We start from the raw sequence: 18,229 nt of genomic DNA, 5'->3' as shown, positions 1-18,229 counted from the left end.
TGGACGGGTTTGGATGAACATAAAGACAGGCAAAGCTAGCTGATGATGGAGGAGGAAGAGGGAGACAGTAGAAGATGAAGGCAGAGATCTCCGCCAACCTATTAAAGAGAACAAATTCTTTAGAAAAGGAAACAAGTATCAAACCTATCAGAATCAAACTCTGATTAAATCAAATCCTGGTAGCTTTATTATTTCTGGTGCCAGATGGTGATTGCTCTTATTATTATAATACTCTACTTACTAATTAAAATAATAAAGCTTAATTTATCTAAATAGGACTTACTCGAAGTCGTATGAGAGGCTTCTCTGGCTGTTGCGAATTTCCCAGACGTTCTCGCTCAGCGTTTTCAAGCATTTCTTTAATCTCAAAATAAAAATACTGTCATGACTTGGGGGAAGGGTACTACTGGCATCTAGCAAGTTGAGGTCAGGGAGGATGTTGCTGAATCTCTATAGTGCAACCTCCCACAACAGAGAATTACTCCGTCTAAACTGTCTTGGCTGACAGACCTGACAGAGGCCCGACCAATCAATTCATCTTCCACCTCCTAGGGACATATCCACAACTTCAGTCCAATGGAACTGCTGGGAAAGCCATGCTCTGTTGGCTGTAGGGACATTGGGAATCTGTGTGCCATCACATGGAAATACCACCTCCTCACTGAAGTGTAAGACAGCTACCTACAGAGCGGGTGTCATGGGGCCAAACAGGGGAACAGAGACAGAAACCACAGCCCTGATGGGAGTTTTGGGATTGGATCCTCCCTAATCCAGCATGGTCTACAGTTTTTCAGCTATGGGAGTTGCGTGCTGCTGGGAACACAGTGACACTGGGCGAGTTATTCCACCTAAGGCTCAGTTCCTCTTCCTATAAAATGTGGATGGCACACTCTACCCACCCACAGCACTGCTGAGTGGATTAAATGGAAAATGCTGTCATCAGTGCCCAGAATATGTAAGTGGCTGATGAATACCAGTGGTAATTTTAAGAACTCAGTGCCCACAATTAATGTCATTAAACTGTCAATTTACAGATTATTGCACGCATTCACACCACTTCTGCAGTGGCTCTAGAATGCCTCAGAGGTCCAAGGATGGCAATCTGGTGAGGTATGGTACTTCTCTGGTGAAGCTATAAGGCACAAAGTAAACATACTTTTAGGGTTTCATCTGGGGTAGCTTTCAGAGACGAATGAGGTAAGATGATAAGGCTCTCTTCACCCTCCACAGTCCCCACCCGTTCCCCAATCAAAGCCACTGCCTGCTCTCTAGATGAAATGCACAAATTATCCAATCAGAATAAAAAGAAAAGATTAAGTGTATGTTTTTGAGAAGAGGATTGGAACTGGGAGGGGGCTTAATTAAATAAAGCTTCTTCTACATGTAACACTCCTCCATCTGGGACACTAGGAAAAAAAAGCCCTTTGATACAACTAAACTCATTTGTGGAACAATAGCAGTCGTTGCAGCCTTCCTGAGACCTGAGAATGTAACAGGTATGGCCACTTCCCCTACTCCACTAAAGCATTTAATTAAATGTAAATAACCCCTCAACCAAAGCACATCTCATTGACCTTTATTCAGAGAAATTACCTTCTCCAAACAGAAGCTCTGTATGGCCTGGGTTACTTTAGGATTATCTGGGTTAAAAATGTCTGGATGATTGGCCAGAACAATATCCTCCATAAAAAACTGCCGCACTGTGTGGAGAGGAATTTTCTGCATATTCATCTTTCTTCCCTTAATGCGCAGCAAACCAACATGCCTGAAATGAGGAGGGAATCGAAAGCCTAGTCACACTGTAACTTTTCTCAGGAAAATGTGCACATCAAAACTATCATATTTCTAAGTTTCTACAAAATTGGAACTGGTATAAAATCATACTCTTAAAAAAATTTTTTAGCAACTTGTCTTAATGCTGTTATCACGGAACAAATGTTAAACATCCTTCTCCAGAGTAAAATCCACTCATCCCTCCAGTCTGAACAAATACAGTTTAGTGAGGGAAGAAAGATAATAGATCTAACAAAATGTTACCAGGACTATGACAGTGGCGTATATATATACACACACTGCATCTGTGTATATATGTACACGTATATACATAAAATGAACTAGCAGAACTATCAAGAAAAAAACCCATACATCCTACTACCATATTCTTTAAACCTACTATTACCATTATAACAATCAAAATCTGAGTGGATTCAAGAGGTGCAAACCATCATTAACACTGGGCTTAATCAGTGTTAACTACTTTACCATATAATTAAAGAACTAAAAGAAGTCAGAAATGCTATAATATTGCATTTATAACCAGAAAAATCTCAATTAAATAGCGTTATGTAAATTTGTTTATAAATGGACTTTGGGAAATTAGTAATCATCGTTGATAGCACTTTAACTTTGATTAGTAAAAACATTTAGCTTTGAATTTGCCTAATAAGCTGAAAAATCACTAACACCACCGGTATGCTCTCCTGCTGAAAACAGCTTAAGAGCTAGGGAAACAGTAAGAATACACTGAATGGTCATCTTCATAAAGAAATCTATCATATAAATAACCATCAGTATCCTGATGATAGTATCATAGCAGGTATTTTTTAAAATTTTAATTGATTTGGAAAATATAATAGTAACTTACTTCTTTACAGTCTCTCCTGGGGAAAGAGAAGTAACCACTGAACTTCCAGGTTGTGATACGTAAAAGAGTTGTTGTTCGTTTTTGGTTGGAGCTATTTTACACTCATGTTCGTGGCCCCAGATAACAAGATCAATGAAGTCATCCAAAAATTGTTCTGGAATGAAGTTAGTATTTCCGTGTTTACTCCTATACCAAGATTTTAAAAAATAAATAAATGTCCAGAGATAGACACTTCATATTAAGTAAATCTATACAGATCTTTCTTTCTCCACTCATTAAAGCTTTATTACATCTAAGTGGCAGAATCTATTCAAGAGATTAGGGATGCAAAGATAATATCTAATTCCTGCCCTCAAAAGGTTTACACACCTGCAGGGCACAGACAAGCAGGCACCACAGAGGAGAAAGGGGCCGATTTGCACTGAGAGGCAGATCACAAAAGGCTTTACAGAGGGAAAGTCAGAAAAGTATGAGCTCTCTCAGTCATGAAAATGGGTCAGTTGGTTTGATTACATACATATAGAATCAGAAAACGAAAGTGAATTAAGTCTACACTTTGTAGAAAAAAACCAAATCTCTAATGATGTCCAGTCTTTTAGCACATTTTGTTTACTCAGAATGAGAGTAAGAAAGTCTGTCTTACTTAAGAGATGAATTAAAATAATTTATAAACAAATTTCATAAAAATATTATTAAATGAGATGTTGTATGAAGATATTTGCAGACTCTGGTTTTATACCTAGATTGGTTGCTATTATTAAAAGATATATAAAAACCAAAGTGAGGAAAGATCAGAAGAAAGTTTTCCCAAACACCGACTTTATCACCGAGAATTTAAGTAAAAGTGTTCAAATACTTCAACCCAGCACGGGCTTAAGGCAAATCAATACTCGTTCCTTCAACAAACATTTACTGTGTGCCCATAGCGTGCCAAGTGTCCCAGGCCTCTTCTACACCAAAGACACAGGAGTGAACAGGCCTCGCGCTAGCAGAACAAGCAATACTACGGGATGTATATGCACGGGCTGATGTGCACATGTATAATCTGCCAGGCACTGCTAAGTGCTGTAAAGAAAAATAAAGGGGAAAGTGATACGGAACAGGAATGCTACTATGTGCAAGGTGGTCAGGACAGGCCACCTTGCCACGTGGCACATGAGCAGAGAACTGTGGGGAGGGATCAAGCGTGGAAGAGGAACAAAAAAACCTGTAAGCAAGGGAAAAAGGCCCTAGAAGAGGGCTGAGTCCTGGCAGAGTCACAGAGCAGATAGCAGAGGTACCGAAGTGGGAATGTGTTCACTGAGTTCAAGGACTGCAGGGAGTCCCGGAGAGTGGCTGAGCAGAGTGAAGGCAAGGAAGAGCAGGAAGGGAAATCAGAGAAGCTGCAGGCTCCTGTATCTAAGAGTGTTTTCATGTAAAAAGCATATCGACGGTATATTATCACTGAAGAAAAATAGAATAACTCAAATATTATATGATGTAATCGTGCCTTCACAGAGCACCAACTCTTGCACGAAGAGGGAAGATTATGCCTGTGGGCTGACTCTATGACTTATATTTGACTTGTGACTCAGAAGTTGATCAAAACAGCATTGTGGAAATTTATTACGTGACAGAGTGCTCTTCTGTTTCAAGTCTATAAGGGCACAAGTCTAAACCAAACCGACTCCATGACAGGCTTTAAGTTTCCCCTCTAAACTAGAAGGCCTGAGTTTCAGCTTCCCCGAAACTATCAGGCAGTTAGTTACACATTGCCCAAGGCAGGAGAAACCACCCTTGCAACACCCAATCAGGAAAGGCCAGCGACCACCCTCCACATTATTAAGGGAGAGGCCTAGAGATAGAAACTATAGATAGGACCCTGTTACCTAATGTTAAAGTTAACCCCTTAGTTGCCGAACAAGGCCCTAGGCTCACTCTGTGATTGGTTGAATTTAAAGGTACTCTAAACGTTGTAATTGGATCCCGTCAAAAGTAACGAATACTCTAGACAATGTGTATGGTTAAACCCGCTGTCAATGATGTTGAATAATTATGGTTGGATCACTGTTGCCCTGCTACAACTTTTGTAACTCCCCCGTCACAAACCCCATAAAAACCCTACTCTGCCTTTGCTCGGGGCTCTGAGCACAGGTCCACTGCATAGGTGAGGTCTGGGAGCCCGAGCTCGAGCCTGTAATAAAGTCCTTTGCGTGACTCGGCTGGTCTCCCCTGAGGTCTCAGGTCGTTGAGGATACTGCAATCTGGGTATTAACAGTCTACCCTCTTTTGCAGGCAGAAAAAGAAACAGGCCCAAGTATAGAAACAAATGGGAAATAAAGTCATGATTTCACAGTTGTGAGATCAAGCGCTGTGCCTGGCCCCGTGCTGGGCATGGAGCCTGCTTAAGATACTCTCTCTCCCTCCCTCTCTCAATTCCTCCCCAGCCTGCAGGTGTACCAGCACTTTCTCAGAAAAAAAAAAACAAAAATCTGGAAAACAATAAAGAAAGTACTGAGGATTGCAGAGGAGGACAAATGCATCTAAAAGTATTACAAAAGAATGGCATAATCTTGTTGAAGTGGGAGGGAGAAAAAGGAGCTAGCCTAAGTTACTTTGGAGGTGGTTGCTTTCTTTGTCTTTAAACTTTATTTTGAGAGAGAGAAAACACCAGCAGGAGAGGCACAGAGGATTGGAAGAGGGCTCTGTACTGACAGCAGAGAGCCTGATGAGGGGCTCAAACTTACAAACCGGGAGATCATGACCTGAGCCGAAGTCACACACTTAACTGACTAAGCTACCCAGTAGCTCTTACAGGTGGTGTTCTGACTCGATACAGTGAGGCTGAAAACGAAAATAACTTACATAAACACTGTACGCTACTTGGCAAATTTGTTTCTAACAGGGATACAGGTCAGCAAGTTTTAAAAATTACCTTACATGTCAACCAAGATTGAAAAAACAAGTCAATGTATATAGGTAAAATGATCCAGGTTTCTGTTAGAGAAAGAACTCTCAAATAAGAAAAGGGAGAAGACACTCCCTCTGCCCCTTTCCCCTGCTCCTGCTCTCTCTCTAAAATAAAAAAGAAAAGAAAAAAAAATTAAAAATATGGCACCTGGGTGACTCGGTCAGTTGAGCATCTGACTCTTGATTTCAGCTCAGGTCTTGATCCCAGGGTTGTGGGATCGAGCCCCCTAATGGGGTTCGCACTGAGCATAGAGCCTGTTTAAGATTCTCTCTCTCCTTCTGCCCCTCTCCCCTGCTCGAACTCTCTCTCTAAAAGAAAAAAATAAAAGAAAGAAAGAAAGAAAAGGGAGAAGACAAAAATGAACCTTGTAGGGCTGGATCAGAAAAAGTAGGAACCCATGCTTGTGTGTGTGTGTGTGTGTGTGTGTGTAAAACACATATTTCCTTAATTCTGATCACTGAGGGCTAAGAGAGCCCCAGTTAGCAACAAGCACACCTAGTGGCCATATCTGGGTTTCTAAATACTACTCTCCAATAAAAGCAATATACCCTCCAATAAAACCTCCTTGGAGAAGTGGTTGATTCCAGGGCGAAGGCAGAAAAACACAAGATGAGGCAGAAGCATCTTGTGGGGGTAGAAAGTTAAGGACAAGATTAAATAAATACATAAATGCATAAATGCATACATAAAGAAGGAAGAAGGCATGCTGAAAGGACACAGAAGGTAATATAAAAGACCTCCCAATGGTGAAAGCTGGAAGAATTTGAGCAACAAAAAAGCCTGGTAGTACTGGATTATAACTCAAAGGATAAAATAAATACCCTTGAGTCCGTAACAACATAAATAAATAAATGAATAAATGAGAGAGAAACAAGTTTTCCTTGCAGAAGACTTTCAATGAATAAATGCAGACAGAATGAGGGGAATTATAAAATAACACACCACCACAGTATTCACTGCTAGGATGCTAGAATTAGCAGGCAAAATTTTAAGGCAGAACAGGATATTCACACAGTCTCAAAGTATTTTTACCAAGGTATTAATTACAGAATGGAAATGGGATCTTGACAATGGAGAAACCTGGTGCACACCACCTTCATCAAATGAACATCACCATCACCAATCTCACGCGACCCATTCCCAATCCCAATGCTGCCATTCCATCTCACATTCTGATTTTGATTCTTGGAATCTAGCATTATCATTTCTCCTTCCGACTTTTCCCTACTTTGGGAAAGTAGAAAGCGTAGCAGAACTGGGAAGCCCTAAGCCAGAGAAGGAGCACACTCCCAGTGGTGCAAAGTTCTAGGGAGACCACACTACGATTCTGGCCTGCTCCTGCTTCAGAGCTGTTTCTTTGAGAATGTATATAAGGCAACACAAGGGTGCCTCCTAAATCCCTCCCCTGAGTACTTGGTGGGTTCAAGTACTAGAGTATCCTGTATTCAATAAATACCTGTTCAATAAGTAATAAATTCCATTATCAGACCCAAATCCCTTTGGATTCGTGGTAACTTCTGAGGTCTGTCCTTTCCCCGTCATTTTCACCCCCACTACCATCACTTCACACTGTTTTAACTGTGGTCACATAATAAATCTTGCATCAAGTCTTAATTCCTTTCAATCACTCTACCAACTGCACTCTACCAACATATTAAACTTCTTCAAAATACTAACAAAAGATAGCTGACCTAGCTATATTTAGAATATTCCAGAAAAACACCTGCATACATGCACCAGGAGATGTGTGTAAGAGTAGTCATAACAAATAGGTTTAAAAAAGCAAGACTCTGGACATAACACGAAACATTCACCAACATGTGAAAAAGTCGAACTGTACAGAACGGTACATATCAGTGAAAATTACACTTTTAAGCATCGAAATGGATGAATCTTAGTAATGTAATGTGGAACGTAGTAAGCCAGCTGCAAAATGTGCAGCAGGGCTCCAATTATCCAAACCAAATAAAATAGTCATTACGGATATATATATATGATTAAACAATAAGGAAACGCAATGGGTTTGATTAAACACAAATTAAAAATAGTGCTTCCCTTTGGAGTATGTGGAAAGATATGGGGTCAGGAAAGGGCATGTACTGGTAGTGTTCTACTTTGTTGAATTTACAATTATTCAATTTTATGGTTATTCTTGCACATATCATAAATATTCTTTACAGAGAAGTATACTGGAACCAATTCAAAATGCAGTCACATAAAGCACATCTAAGTTTTGCATGATCCTTTAATGACAACTTTCAAAGAATAAGGAACATTTTACGGAAACTGGGAAGCTTGGAAACAGAGATTTGAGAAATCTCAATACTTGACTCAAAATAAAAAAAGAAAGAAAAACTTTTCCCAAAAAATATATTTACCTGTTCTGATGAATCACAAATAAGTTAAACCAAGAGTTCTCATCTTCTTTTGGTCTCAACATTGTTACCTTTTTATTGACAAACATTCGATAGAGCCTTTCATCTGGAATGGACCCTGAAATAGGCATTATTTTAATAACTGGTTTCTTATACTTAGTTTTCAAAAAAGAATGTTTCATTTCTAAATTCTGTGTTTCTCTATTTAATTTTCTTATTAGAGATATATTTGAAATGAGTCATTATTTGCAAATAAGTATGTTCCAAGTTCTTACATGGTAGCTTCTGTGAAGATATGTGTATTTAAAACACATTTCCCAGGGTGCGTGGGTGGCTCAGTCAGTGGGGCATATGACTTTTGGTTTTGGTTCAGGTCATAGTTCGTGAGTTCGAGCCCCACATCAGGCTCTCTGCTGTCAGCACAGAGCCCGCTTTCTCCTGTGCTCTCTCTCTCTCAAAAATAAACATTTTGGAGGAAAAAAAAAAGTCTCTTATGTCAGGCATACATACCTCCAAGATCTGGAAAATATGGAACAAAAGTTTGAGTTTTCTATGCTTAAATTCTTACTAAAATTTCTAATAATATTGTTTTCTACTTTTCCTTTATTTATTATACATACTTCCAACCTAACGTACACATTATAAAGTACAGAGATGTTACAAAGGATGAAATAAAAAAATAAATGTATATAATAATTATATATATATATTTTTTAAACTTGTTTTTAAATATTTATTTTTGATAGAGAGTGACATGGAGCGAGCAGGGGAGGCAGAGAAAAAGAGAGACAGAATCCATGCTGTCAGTGCAGAGCCTGATGCCGGGCTCAAACTCACCAACTGTGAGATCATGAGCCAAAACCAAGAGTCTGACGCTTAACCCACTGAGCCACCCAGGCTCAGTCCCGCGCCCAGCTCCCTTATATATGGTTTTCAAATAAAGATATTATGCTTTTTAATAATATAATGACTTTTAAATCATTCTTCCTGTACCTCAAAGGCTCACCTAAGTCTAGTGGAAGCAGCCAAAACCAAAAAACCAAAAAACAAGAACACACAAATTATACTTTTAAATACTGTAAAAGGGAAAAAAGATGCTAAGATGGCGAGTACCAGTGAGGGGACAAGTTGCTGCTTTATGCAATCATTAATTAGGGAAGGCCTTAGAAGACAAGCCAACGATGTAGAAGTATAAGAACTAGACAAAGTCTAGTTTCTTAAAGAGAATTTCAGGAGTGTGATCAATGCAACAGATGGTAGAATGCAGAATATATAAACTGGAGACAAAAAAGCCAAGGCATGCAAAGCCCAGGGCATTAAAAGGTTGACTGATCTACTTAGGTGTTAAAGCCCTGAGACAACACAGACACAATTTTAAGGTAAGTAGGTGAAAAATTTGAGGGAAAGGACAGGGCAGTTTAGCCAGCTGGCAATTAGCTTCAAGGGGGCAGGGTGTTTGCAGAAGAGAAAGGAAATGGCAAGCAGGGAGAAGGGAGAACAATGACTCCCCACACCCCTCACCCCTGCCCTAAGGCTTGTAAGAAGCCTGAGAGAAGTGTGTGGGATGCAGAGCCTTAGGGACTAGTCTCCTGTAAATCGGAGTGGAGGTAACATGCAGAGAAGAAACTGCTGATAGGAGGCAATCTGCTAACTATAAAGAGTTCTAGTGTGTAGAGAGAAGGGTTGGGGTGAGGGTGCGTATGTGGGGGGTGTGTGTGGAGTCCAGAGCAAATGAGACTTTGGGAGAAAATGGATGACTGAGGGATATTCCAGGTGGTGCCTGAGGCATAAGGGGATCTTAGTCGGAGAGTGGCAGGATCAACTATTTTCTGCAGATATGATCCCTAACACTGCAGTGATTAAAATACCTGTTAGTAGCTTTTTAAAAAGTGTATTTCACTGCCTGCTCTATCAGTTGGGAAATCATACATAATACTTAGATCTCATTTTCTATCTCTAAAGGATAAATAACCATGATGCTTTTCTACTTTTCAGAAATTATGAAAACTGGACAAAGACGGTAAGCTCCCTAGAGAAAGCATTTACATAAACCATCCATCCTAAGTATATTTTAAAAACAAATACCAAATAGAATTGAAGTAAATAAGGCTTCTATTCTAAGGCTTCTATTATACTAAAATCACTCAAAAAATAATAATAACTATGTAAAGGCTATAGTGTGAAATTTCTTCCGAACTTAACGGGTACTTTAAGGTTGACTTAACATGGAAAATAATTTTTATAACTCTATTACACAATAAAACTTGTAAATCTATTGCATTCATAAAACAAAATATCAAGCTGAACTTAATCCAAGAAAGACTCAACAAATAGACTTTGAATGCACTCTAAAAATATTCTCTGATCTTTTGTTCATATGGCATCAAGCCTAGCAAAAATGCTTTTACCGAGTGGACACTAAATACATCGAAGATATAGTCAAGTTGATAAAGCAAATCTTCTCAGCATTGCACCGATGACATATCTGGACTAGCACTGTCTAACACAAATATGAGTTGCTAATACAGGCCAAATACAGAGTTTTAAATTTTCTAGTAACCATATTAGAAGAAATAGAAAGAAACAGGTAAAATTAATTTTAATATATTTTATGTCACCCAATATGTTAATAAGGTACTTTACTTTTTTCCCAAATCTTTGGAATCTGATGTGATTTTATATTTATAGCACATCTCAACACAGACCAGCCCCATTTCAAGTGCTCCGTATCTAGCTGAGGCTGGTAGTTATTGGACTGGACAGCAGAGCTTCAGACATTTCAAAGACTTCCGAGATACCTAAATGCAGTTTTTCTTTTTTCACGTTTATTTTTGAGACAGAGAATGAGCACAAGGGAAGAGGGGCAGAGAGAAGGAGACAGAGGATCCAAAGCAGGCTCTGCGCTCACACCTTTGGTGGGGCTCAAACTCTTGAACCATGAGACCATGACCCGAGCCGAAATCAAAATTGGCCACTTAACCAAATGAGCCACCCAGGCGCCCCTAAAATGCAGTTTTTCTAATTGCTCTACAATTCTAACATTCAGGATTCTATATCTGTGTCTAAAAGAAAGAAAAAAATAAATGACAGTAAAAGAAAAAAACTTTTTTAAGGGCTAATGGTCTTACTAAATACTAAAAAATGCTACTAAATAAAACCTTTTTTTATACTCTCACATAAGGAATAATTAGATTTGCCTCACTTTTTCCTGAACAGCAAGAAAGTTCATTCCAGAATGTGATTTCCCAGTTGCTTGAACAATATTGTATTGTTATAAATAGTAAAATAAAACCATCTTACCTAAGCCATACAGAGCAATTTTTGTGCTTCCTTTTTGGAGCAAAACTGGACTAATGTCTATCTTCTCTACAGACGCTGAACGTCCAAAGTGGTTTACAAATCCAGCACAGCTTAATATGTCCAGGGCACAGAGGGCAGCTGCCTACACAAAATGTTTTCAAAGAATATTAATGTATATATCTAAAAATAAGTAATCTGCATCATATTACCTATTAAAAGTATATTCCATATACCACTCACTAAAACATAGATTAGGATAGTGTCTTCTCAAAATAAAATTATAATAGTAAAAGTATTTGCTATCCTTCTTCAATTACAAATGACCTACTGTAACTGTAACCACATGCTAAATGCAAGGTTAACATTTCATCAAAACTTACGATGTCTCAGCCACCAAAAAATAAAAACCACCCATGAAATGAGTGCTCGGTATAATATTAAGCTGACTTTGTAAGCCATGGGGGAAAAAAACTAGATGAGTAGTGATTTACAGTGCTAATGATCAGATAAAACAAAAAGATATTTCAAGGGTAGGACCTCTATAACGTCCTTCCCTATCAAACAGGTAATAAGATGATCTAATTTAGATTTAGAACGGTTCATGAAAAATCATTTTCTACCAGTGAGATTTTGAAATAAGAGACACAAAAGCACCGGGTAAACAGTAAAGCTTCCTACAAATACTAGGTATTTATCCCTACTCCGAGTTACTGGTTGTCAACCACAGCTAATGAAATAAAAGCATACCTCACATATCAACTATTATTACAGATTTTTAAAAATTATGTAAGAAGCAATATAAATAAAAGACTGTATGGATGAAAAAAGTCAACCTGACTTTCTGAGTCAACTGGACAAAAAATTTCTGGGAAGGACAAGAATGCCTTCCACCAACAAAAGTGACAACAAACTGTAAGAACCCAGTAAGTACCCCTGTGGGATCATCATGATTGCCATGAATACTGAACACTGGAATCGAAATGTTGAAATTGCCATCTTGGTAGTTCACCCACGGAAACCTTAAAAACAAAACAAAAGTTAATGTTTCCATAAAAGACAAAAGCTGTTTTCTCCAATATCCTCTCCTAAAATATTAATACAACTGATGGGCACACTGGATGATATAAGCCAGCAGAAGACTATGAGTTCAGAGCTTTAAAGAAATACAATACAGGCAACAATTCATTGCAACAATTCATTCCAAGTTGAAGTACCTCAAAGTACCACTTTCAAGAAAACACTGCGATATATGGTGCTTGTGAATTGTATGAAAGAGTAGGATACCTGACTAATGGCAAGTAAAGATGCTTTCAAAGTTTGAAAGGTCTTCATATAAGAAGGGGGAGGGGAGGAAAACATCCATTTTGGAATCCAAGATTCAAAATTCCAGCTCTATCACATACTCATGTAATTTGAGTCTCCCACCCATAGAGCGCCTGGGTGGCGCAGTCAGTTGAGTGTCTGACTCTTGGTTTCGGCTCAGGTCATGATCTCTGTTTGTGGTTTCAAGCCTATGTCGGGCTCTGCTCTGACACTGTGGAGCTTATTTGTGATTCTCTCTTTCCCTCTCTCTCTGTCCCTCCCCTGCTCTCAAAATAAATACATAAACTTAAAAAAAAAAAAAAAAGTCTCCCACCCATTCTTGCCCCTGGAGTCACTTAGCTCTTCTTCTCAGAGGCAGATGCCATTAGAAACTTCATATTGTATCTCTGCAAAAATATCTTCTACTTTCATTAGCAAATAAATGCATCTTCTTCCTTCTTACACAAATAGTATAATATAGATTTCTGCAGTTTGCTTTTTCATTTAATGTTTTAAAAATCATTCCACATCAGTAAAGAGCTTCCTTGTACATTCTCGGGCGGGGCAGTTCGCCACTGAATGGGCTATCAGAATGTGTTTAAGTAGTTACCTAACAATGGACATTTAGACCATATCTGGTTTTTTTGCTTTACAAATAATGCTGTATGAGTACTCTTGTACCAAACTGCCCTTGCGCAAATATAAGAAAATATCTAGAAGGGAATTAGGTTCAAGGACAAGAATGCACTTGTAGATTTGGAAATACTGCCAATTTCCTTCTATAGAAGGGACAAATTTACACACAATAGCGATGCATAAGAAACTTTTCCCTTTATTCCATCAACATAAGTTATCAAGCTTTTAAATCTATACCAGTAGTTGGTGTGCCTGGGTGGCTCAGTCAGTTAAGTGTCTGACTTCGGCTCAGGTCATTATCTGATTGTCTGTGGGTTTGAGCCCCACATCGGGCTCTGTGCTGACAATGAGAGCCTGGAGCCGGCTTCAGATTCTGTGTCTCCCTCTCTGCCCCTCCCCTGCTTGTGCTGTTCTGTCTCTCTCTCAAAAATTAAAATAAACTAATAAATAAATAAATAAATAAATGCCAGTGGTTCTAAACGCTAGTGGTATGTTAGAATTATCTAGGAATCTTTTAAGACCGATCAATGCCCATGACACACACAGAGAATAACTTGGCCTACAGATTTCCATCATTATTACTATTTTTTTTTAAGATTTCTAGGTAACTACAATGTGTACCTGGAATTGAGAAGTCACTGATCTATGCCATTCTGACAAAAGAAAAATATCTCAGTAGAGCTTAACTTTGTATCTTTCTTACTCCATTTTGTATTTTGCATATTCTTTTAATATGTTCAAATGTCACTTTATTTTTTCTGTGAACTATAGCTATAATTTTCATGTATGTTTTCATTAACTCTTGGATTTTTTAATTGACTCAAAAGACCTATATATCTACTGGGGAAATATGACCTTAATTTGCAATGAGTTGCAAATATTCTTCCTACCTTAACTGTTTGACTTTTGACTCTGTTCTAGGCAGTTTTTGCCCTGCAGAAATTTACTTTTACAAAGACAAACTTCAATTTTACTTTTATGGCTTCTTAGCTTGATCATACATAGAAAAGCCTTTTCCACATCTATATTTTTTAAAAACATCTAATAGTTCTACATTTATTGAATAATTCATATTTTTCCTAGAGATAGGAGAGACACCACCTTCTTCAAATATTAAATTTCTACATGTACACTGAGTCTATTTCTGAATCTCTTTACACTTTCATTTATCTGCCTATCAATTCATGAGTGATATTACATTTTTAGTTACTGTACCATTATATTTTTGTAACTTTATTATGAAATAATTGACATATAGCATTGTATAACTTTATACAATGTATTATTTGAAACAGATATATTGCAAAATAAACACTACAGTTTGGCTAACACTTGCATCACATCCATTTTCGTGTGTGTGTGTGTGACGAGAATATCTGAAATGTACTCACAGAAACTTTTAAGTATAAAATAAAATATTATCAACTATAAGCACTATGCACGTCAGATCCTTAGAACTCACTCATCTTGTAACTACGAGTTAATATTCTTATCAACATCTACCACTTTCCCTCACGCCCTGGCCCTGGATAACCACCATTCTAGACTGTTCCCAAGTTCAGCTTTGTTAGATTCCACATGCTAAGTGATGTTACATAGTACTTTTCTTTGTCTGACTTATTTCAAAGTGTAATGCCCTAAAAGTCCATCCATACTGCAAATGGCATGATGTGCTTCTTTTTCATGGCTGAATAGCATTTCAAATGCATATATCATGCCACATCATCTTAATCTATCTTTAACCATTCATCCATTGAGAGGCACTGAGACTGTTTCCGTATCTTTGCCGTTGTGAACAATACTACAATGTACTTGGGAATGCAGGTTACCTCTTTGAGGTCCTGTTCTTCATTTCATTTGGATACATAACCAGAAGAAGGATTGCTTGATCATATGGTAGGTCTTTTTTTTTTTTTTAACTTTTTGAGGCTTCTCGATACTGCTTTCTATAGTGGCTTAGTCAATTTACATTCCCACCAACAATGTATACAAGTGTTCCCTTTTCTCCACATCCTCAACATTTGTTCTCATTTTTTTGATGATAGCCATGTGTGAGATGATATCTTATTGTGGTTCTGATTTGCATTTCTCTGAGGACTAGTGATTTTGAGCACCTGTTGGTCATATGTATGTCTTCTTTAGAAAAATGTCTATTCAGTTCCTTTGCTTATTTTTAATTGGATTGGATTTCTGGTCTTTTTTTTTTTTTTTTTGCTATTGAGATACAGAAGTTCTTTACATATTTTACATGTTAACATCTTATCAGATATATGACTTAAAAGACTTAGAAATATTTTCTCCTATTCCATAGGTTCCCTTTTCATTCTGTTGATGGTTGGTTGCCTTTACTGTGCAGAAGCTTTTTTTTAGTTTGACACAGTCCCTTTTGTTTTCAAACCCCAAAAAAAAATCACTGCCAAGAATGATGTCAAGGAACTTACTCCCCATGTTTTTTCTTTTTTTTTTTTAATGTTTTATTTATTTCTGAGAGAGAGAGAAAGAGAGAGAGACAACATGAGCAGGGGAGGGACAGAGAGAGAGGGAGACACAGAATCTGAAGCAGGCTCCAGGCTCTGAGCTGTCAGCCCAGAGCCCGACGCGGGGCTCAAACTCACAAACTGTGAGATCATGACCTGAGCCGAAGTCGGACGCTTAACCAACTGAGCCACCCAGGCGCCCCTTCCCATGCTTTCTTCTAGGAGTTACACAGTTTTAGGTCTCACATTCAAGTCTTTAATCTATTTTGAATTTTTGTGTGTGGTATAAAGGGGAGCAGCTTCATTTCTTTTGGATGTGGCTGTCCAGTTTTCCCAATACCATTTATTGAAGAGACTATTCTTTCCCCCATTCATTTCCCTCATATATTCTTGGCTCCTCTGTCATAAAGTAATTGACCAAATATGCATGGGTTTATTTCTGCCCTCTCTATTCTGTTCTACTAATCTGTATGTCTATTTTTATGCCAATGCCACACTGTTTTGATTACTATAGCTTTGTAATATAGTTTGAAATCAGCAAGGGTGATGCCTCCACCTTTGTCTTTCTTCCTTAAGATTGCTTTGGATATTTGGGGTCTTTTGTAGTTCCACACAAATTTAAGATTTTTTTTTCTATTTCTATGAAAAAAAAAACCACTAGAATTTTGATAGGGGTTATACTGAATGTGTAGATCACTTTGGGTAATATGGACAGCTTAACAGTATTCATTCTTCCTATCCACCAGCACAGAATATCTCCCCATTTTTTGTGTCTTCAGATTCCTTCACCAATGTCTTATAGTTCAGTGTATAGCTCTTCCACTTCCTTGATCAAATAAGTATTTTTTTTCTATTCTTTGTTTTCTTAATTTCTCTTTCTGATAGTTTGTTAGTATGTAGAAATGCAATTGATTTCTGTATTCCGATTTTGTATCCTGAACCTTTATTGAATTCATTTATTAGTTCTAATAGTTTTTTGGTGGAGTTAGGCTCTGTGCTGACAGCTCAGAGCACGGAGCCTGCTTCAGATTCTCTCTCTCTTTCTGTCCCTCCCCCATGCACTCTCTCTCTCAAAATAAACATAATAAAAAAAGAAAAAATGGAGCAACTGGGTGGCTCAGTCGGTTAAGCATCCAACTTTGGCTCAGATCATGATCTCACAGTTGGTGGTTTCAATCCCTGCATTGGGCTCTGTGCTGATAGATCAGAGCCTGAGGCCTGTTTCAGATTCTGTGTCTCCTCTCACTGCCCCTCTCCCACTCATGCTATGCCTCTCTCTCTCTGTCTCCCAAATAAATAAACATTAAAAAAATAAATATAGTTAAACAGATAATAAATCCAGATAGGTCTGTTTTCATAGGTTAGTATATATGCATCTATTTCTTAGCTCTGGGCACTGAGAGACCCTAGAAGCAGTGACTAGATAACAGCAATGTGTAAGCCTAGCATGTAGGTTTGGGCTTTCAAATACCATTTTCAAAAGGAACCAGGGCTCCTTGAAGAAATGGAGGAGTCTAAAGCTAGGAAAGGGAAAATAAAAATTTCACCTGGAGCATCTTCTAATGCCAAAAAATAAGAAATGGAGGGGAAAATGAGGGTATGTCAAAAGGAGAGAGGAGCCAATCTGAAAAAGCACCCAATGGCTACCCCTTGTATAAATCATCTGAGCAACAAAATAGATTAAAATGATATTAAATTATAACACAGGGGTGCCTGGGTGGCTCAGTTGGTTGAGTGTCTGACTTCGGCTCAGGTTATGATCTCACGGTTTGTGGGTTCGAGCCCCGCATCGGGCTCTGTGCTGACAGCTAGCTCAGAGCCTGGAGTCTGCTTCAGATTCTGTGTCTCCCTCTCTCTCTGACCCTCCCCTGCTCATGCTGTCTCTCTCTCTCTCAGAAATAAATAAAAAGCATTTAAAAAATATCAATAAATTAGAACACAAAGGGAAAGAATGAGTTCATATTGATATAAACAAAGAAATTCCTACTGGTAGCTGAGTCAATAAATTAACAAGTGAGGGACAAGAGACAAATCTTCCTTACAGAAGAATTCTAATTAATAAATGCAGAAAGAATGTGGGAAACAAAATCAGCATTAGAACACCACAGTTATAATTGCTATAGGCAAGAGCCACTGACAAATGCTAAAATTAGTGGACAAACTTTAAGGCAACACAGAATATGTGCACAGCTTCAAAATATTTCCCCCCAAATACTTACTAATGACTACAGTAGTTTTATTTTTTTAATGTTTTATTTATTTTTGAGAGAAAGATCACCAGTGGGAGAAGGGCACAGAGAGACAGAGAAAGAGGGAGGGGGGGGAGAGAGGGGGAGAGAGAGAGAGAGAGAGAGAGAGAGAGAGAGAGAGAGAATTGGAAGGAGGCTCCAGGCTCTGAGCTGTCAGCACAGAGCCCGATGCGGGGCTCAAACCCACAAGCTATGAGATCATGACCTGAGCTGAAGTCAGATGCTTAACCGCCTGAGCCACCCAGGTGCCCCATCTACAGTAGTTTTAATATGCCCATATCCCTCAATACTCTTTC

General features: G+C 38.3%; 1 protein-coding gene across 2 annotated transcripts in view; it reads right to left on the bottom strand.

Annotated features, from left to right (window-relative positions):
- Positions 1-18,229, bottom strand: part of MRE11 (MRE11 homolog, double strand break repair nuclease) — a 75,316-nt gene that overhangs the window by 47,848 nt on the left and 9,239 nt on the right. For both annotated transcript variants that reach the window (XM_039254995.1, XM_039254998.1), the window contains exons 5-10: positions 12,201-12,288; positions 11,270-11,411; positions 7,973-8,087; positions 2,645-2,830; positions 1,594-1,765; positions 284-364 (exon numbers count right to left, since the gene is read on the bottom strand). In XM_039254995.1, the coding sequence (XP_039110926.1) occupies positions 284-364; positions 1,594-1,765; positions 2,645-2,830; positions 7,973-8,087; positions 11,270-11,411; positions 12,201-12,288 (784 nt within the window). The remainder of the gene's footprint in view (positions 1-283; positions 365-1,593; positions 1,766-2,644; positions 2,831-7,972; positions 8,088-11,269; positions 11,412-12,200; positions 12,289-18,229) is intronic.

Source organism: Hyaena hyaena, unplaced genomic scaffold (assembly GCF_003009895.1).
Source record: "Hyaena hyaena isolate Hyena2069 unplaced genomic scaffold, ASM300989v1 scaffold_506, whole genome shotgun sequence".
Classification (NCBI taxonomy): Eukaryota; Metazoa; Chordata; class Mammalia; order Carnivora; family Hyaenidae; genus Hyaena; species Hyaena hyaena.
This window is presented reverse-complemented; position numbering and strand designations above follow the sequence as displayed.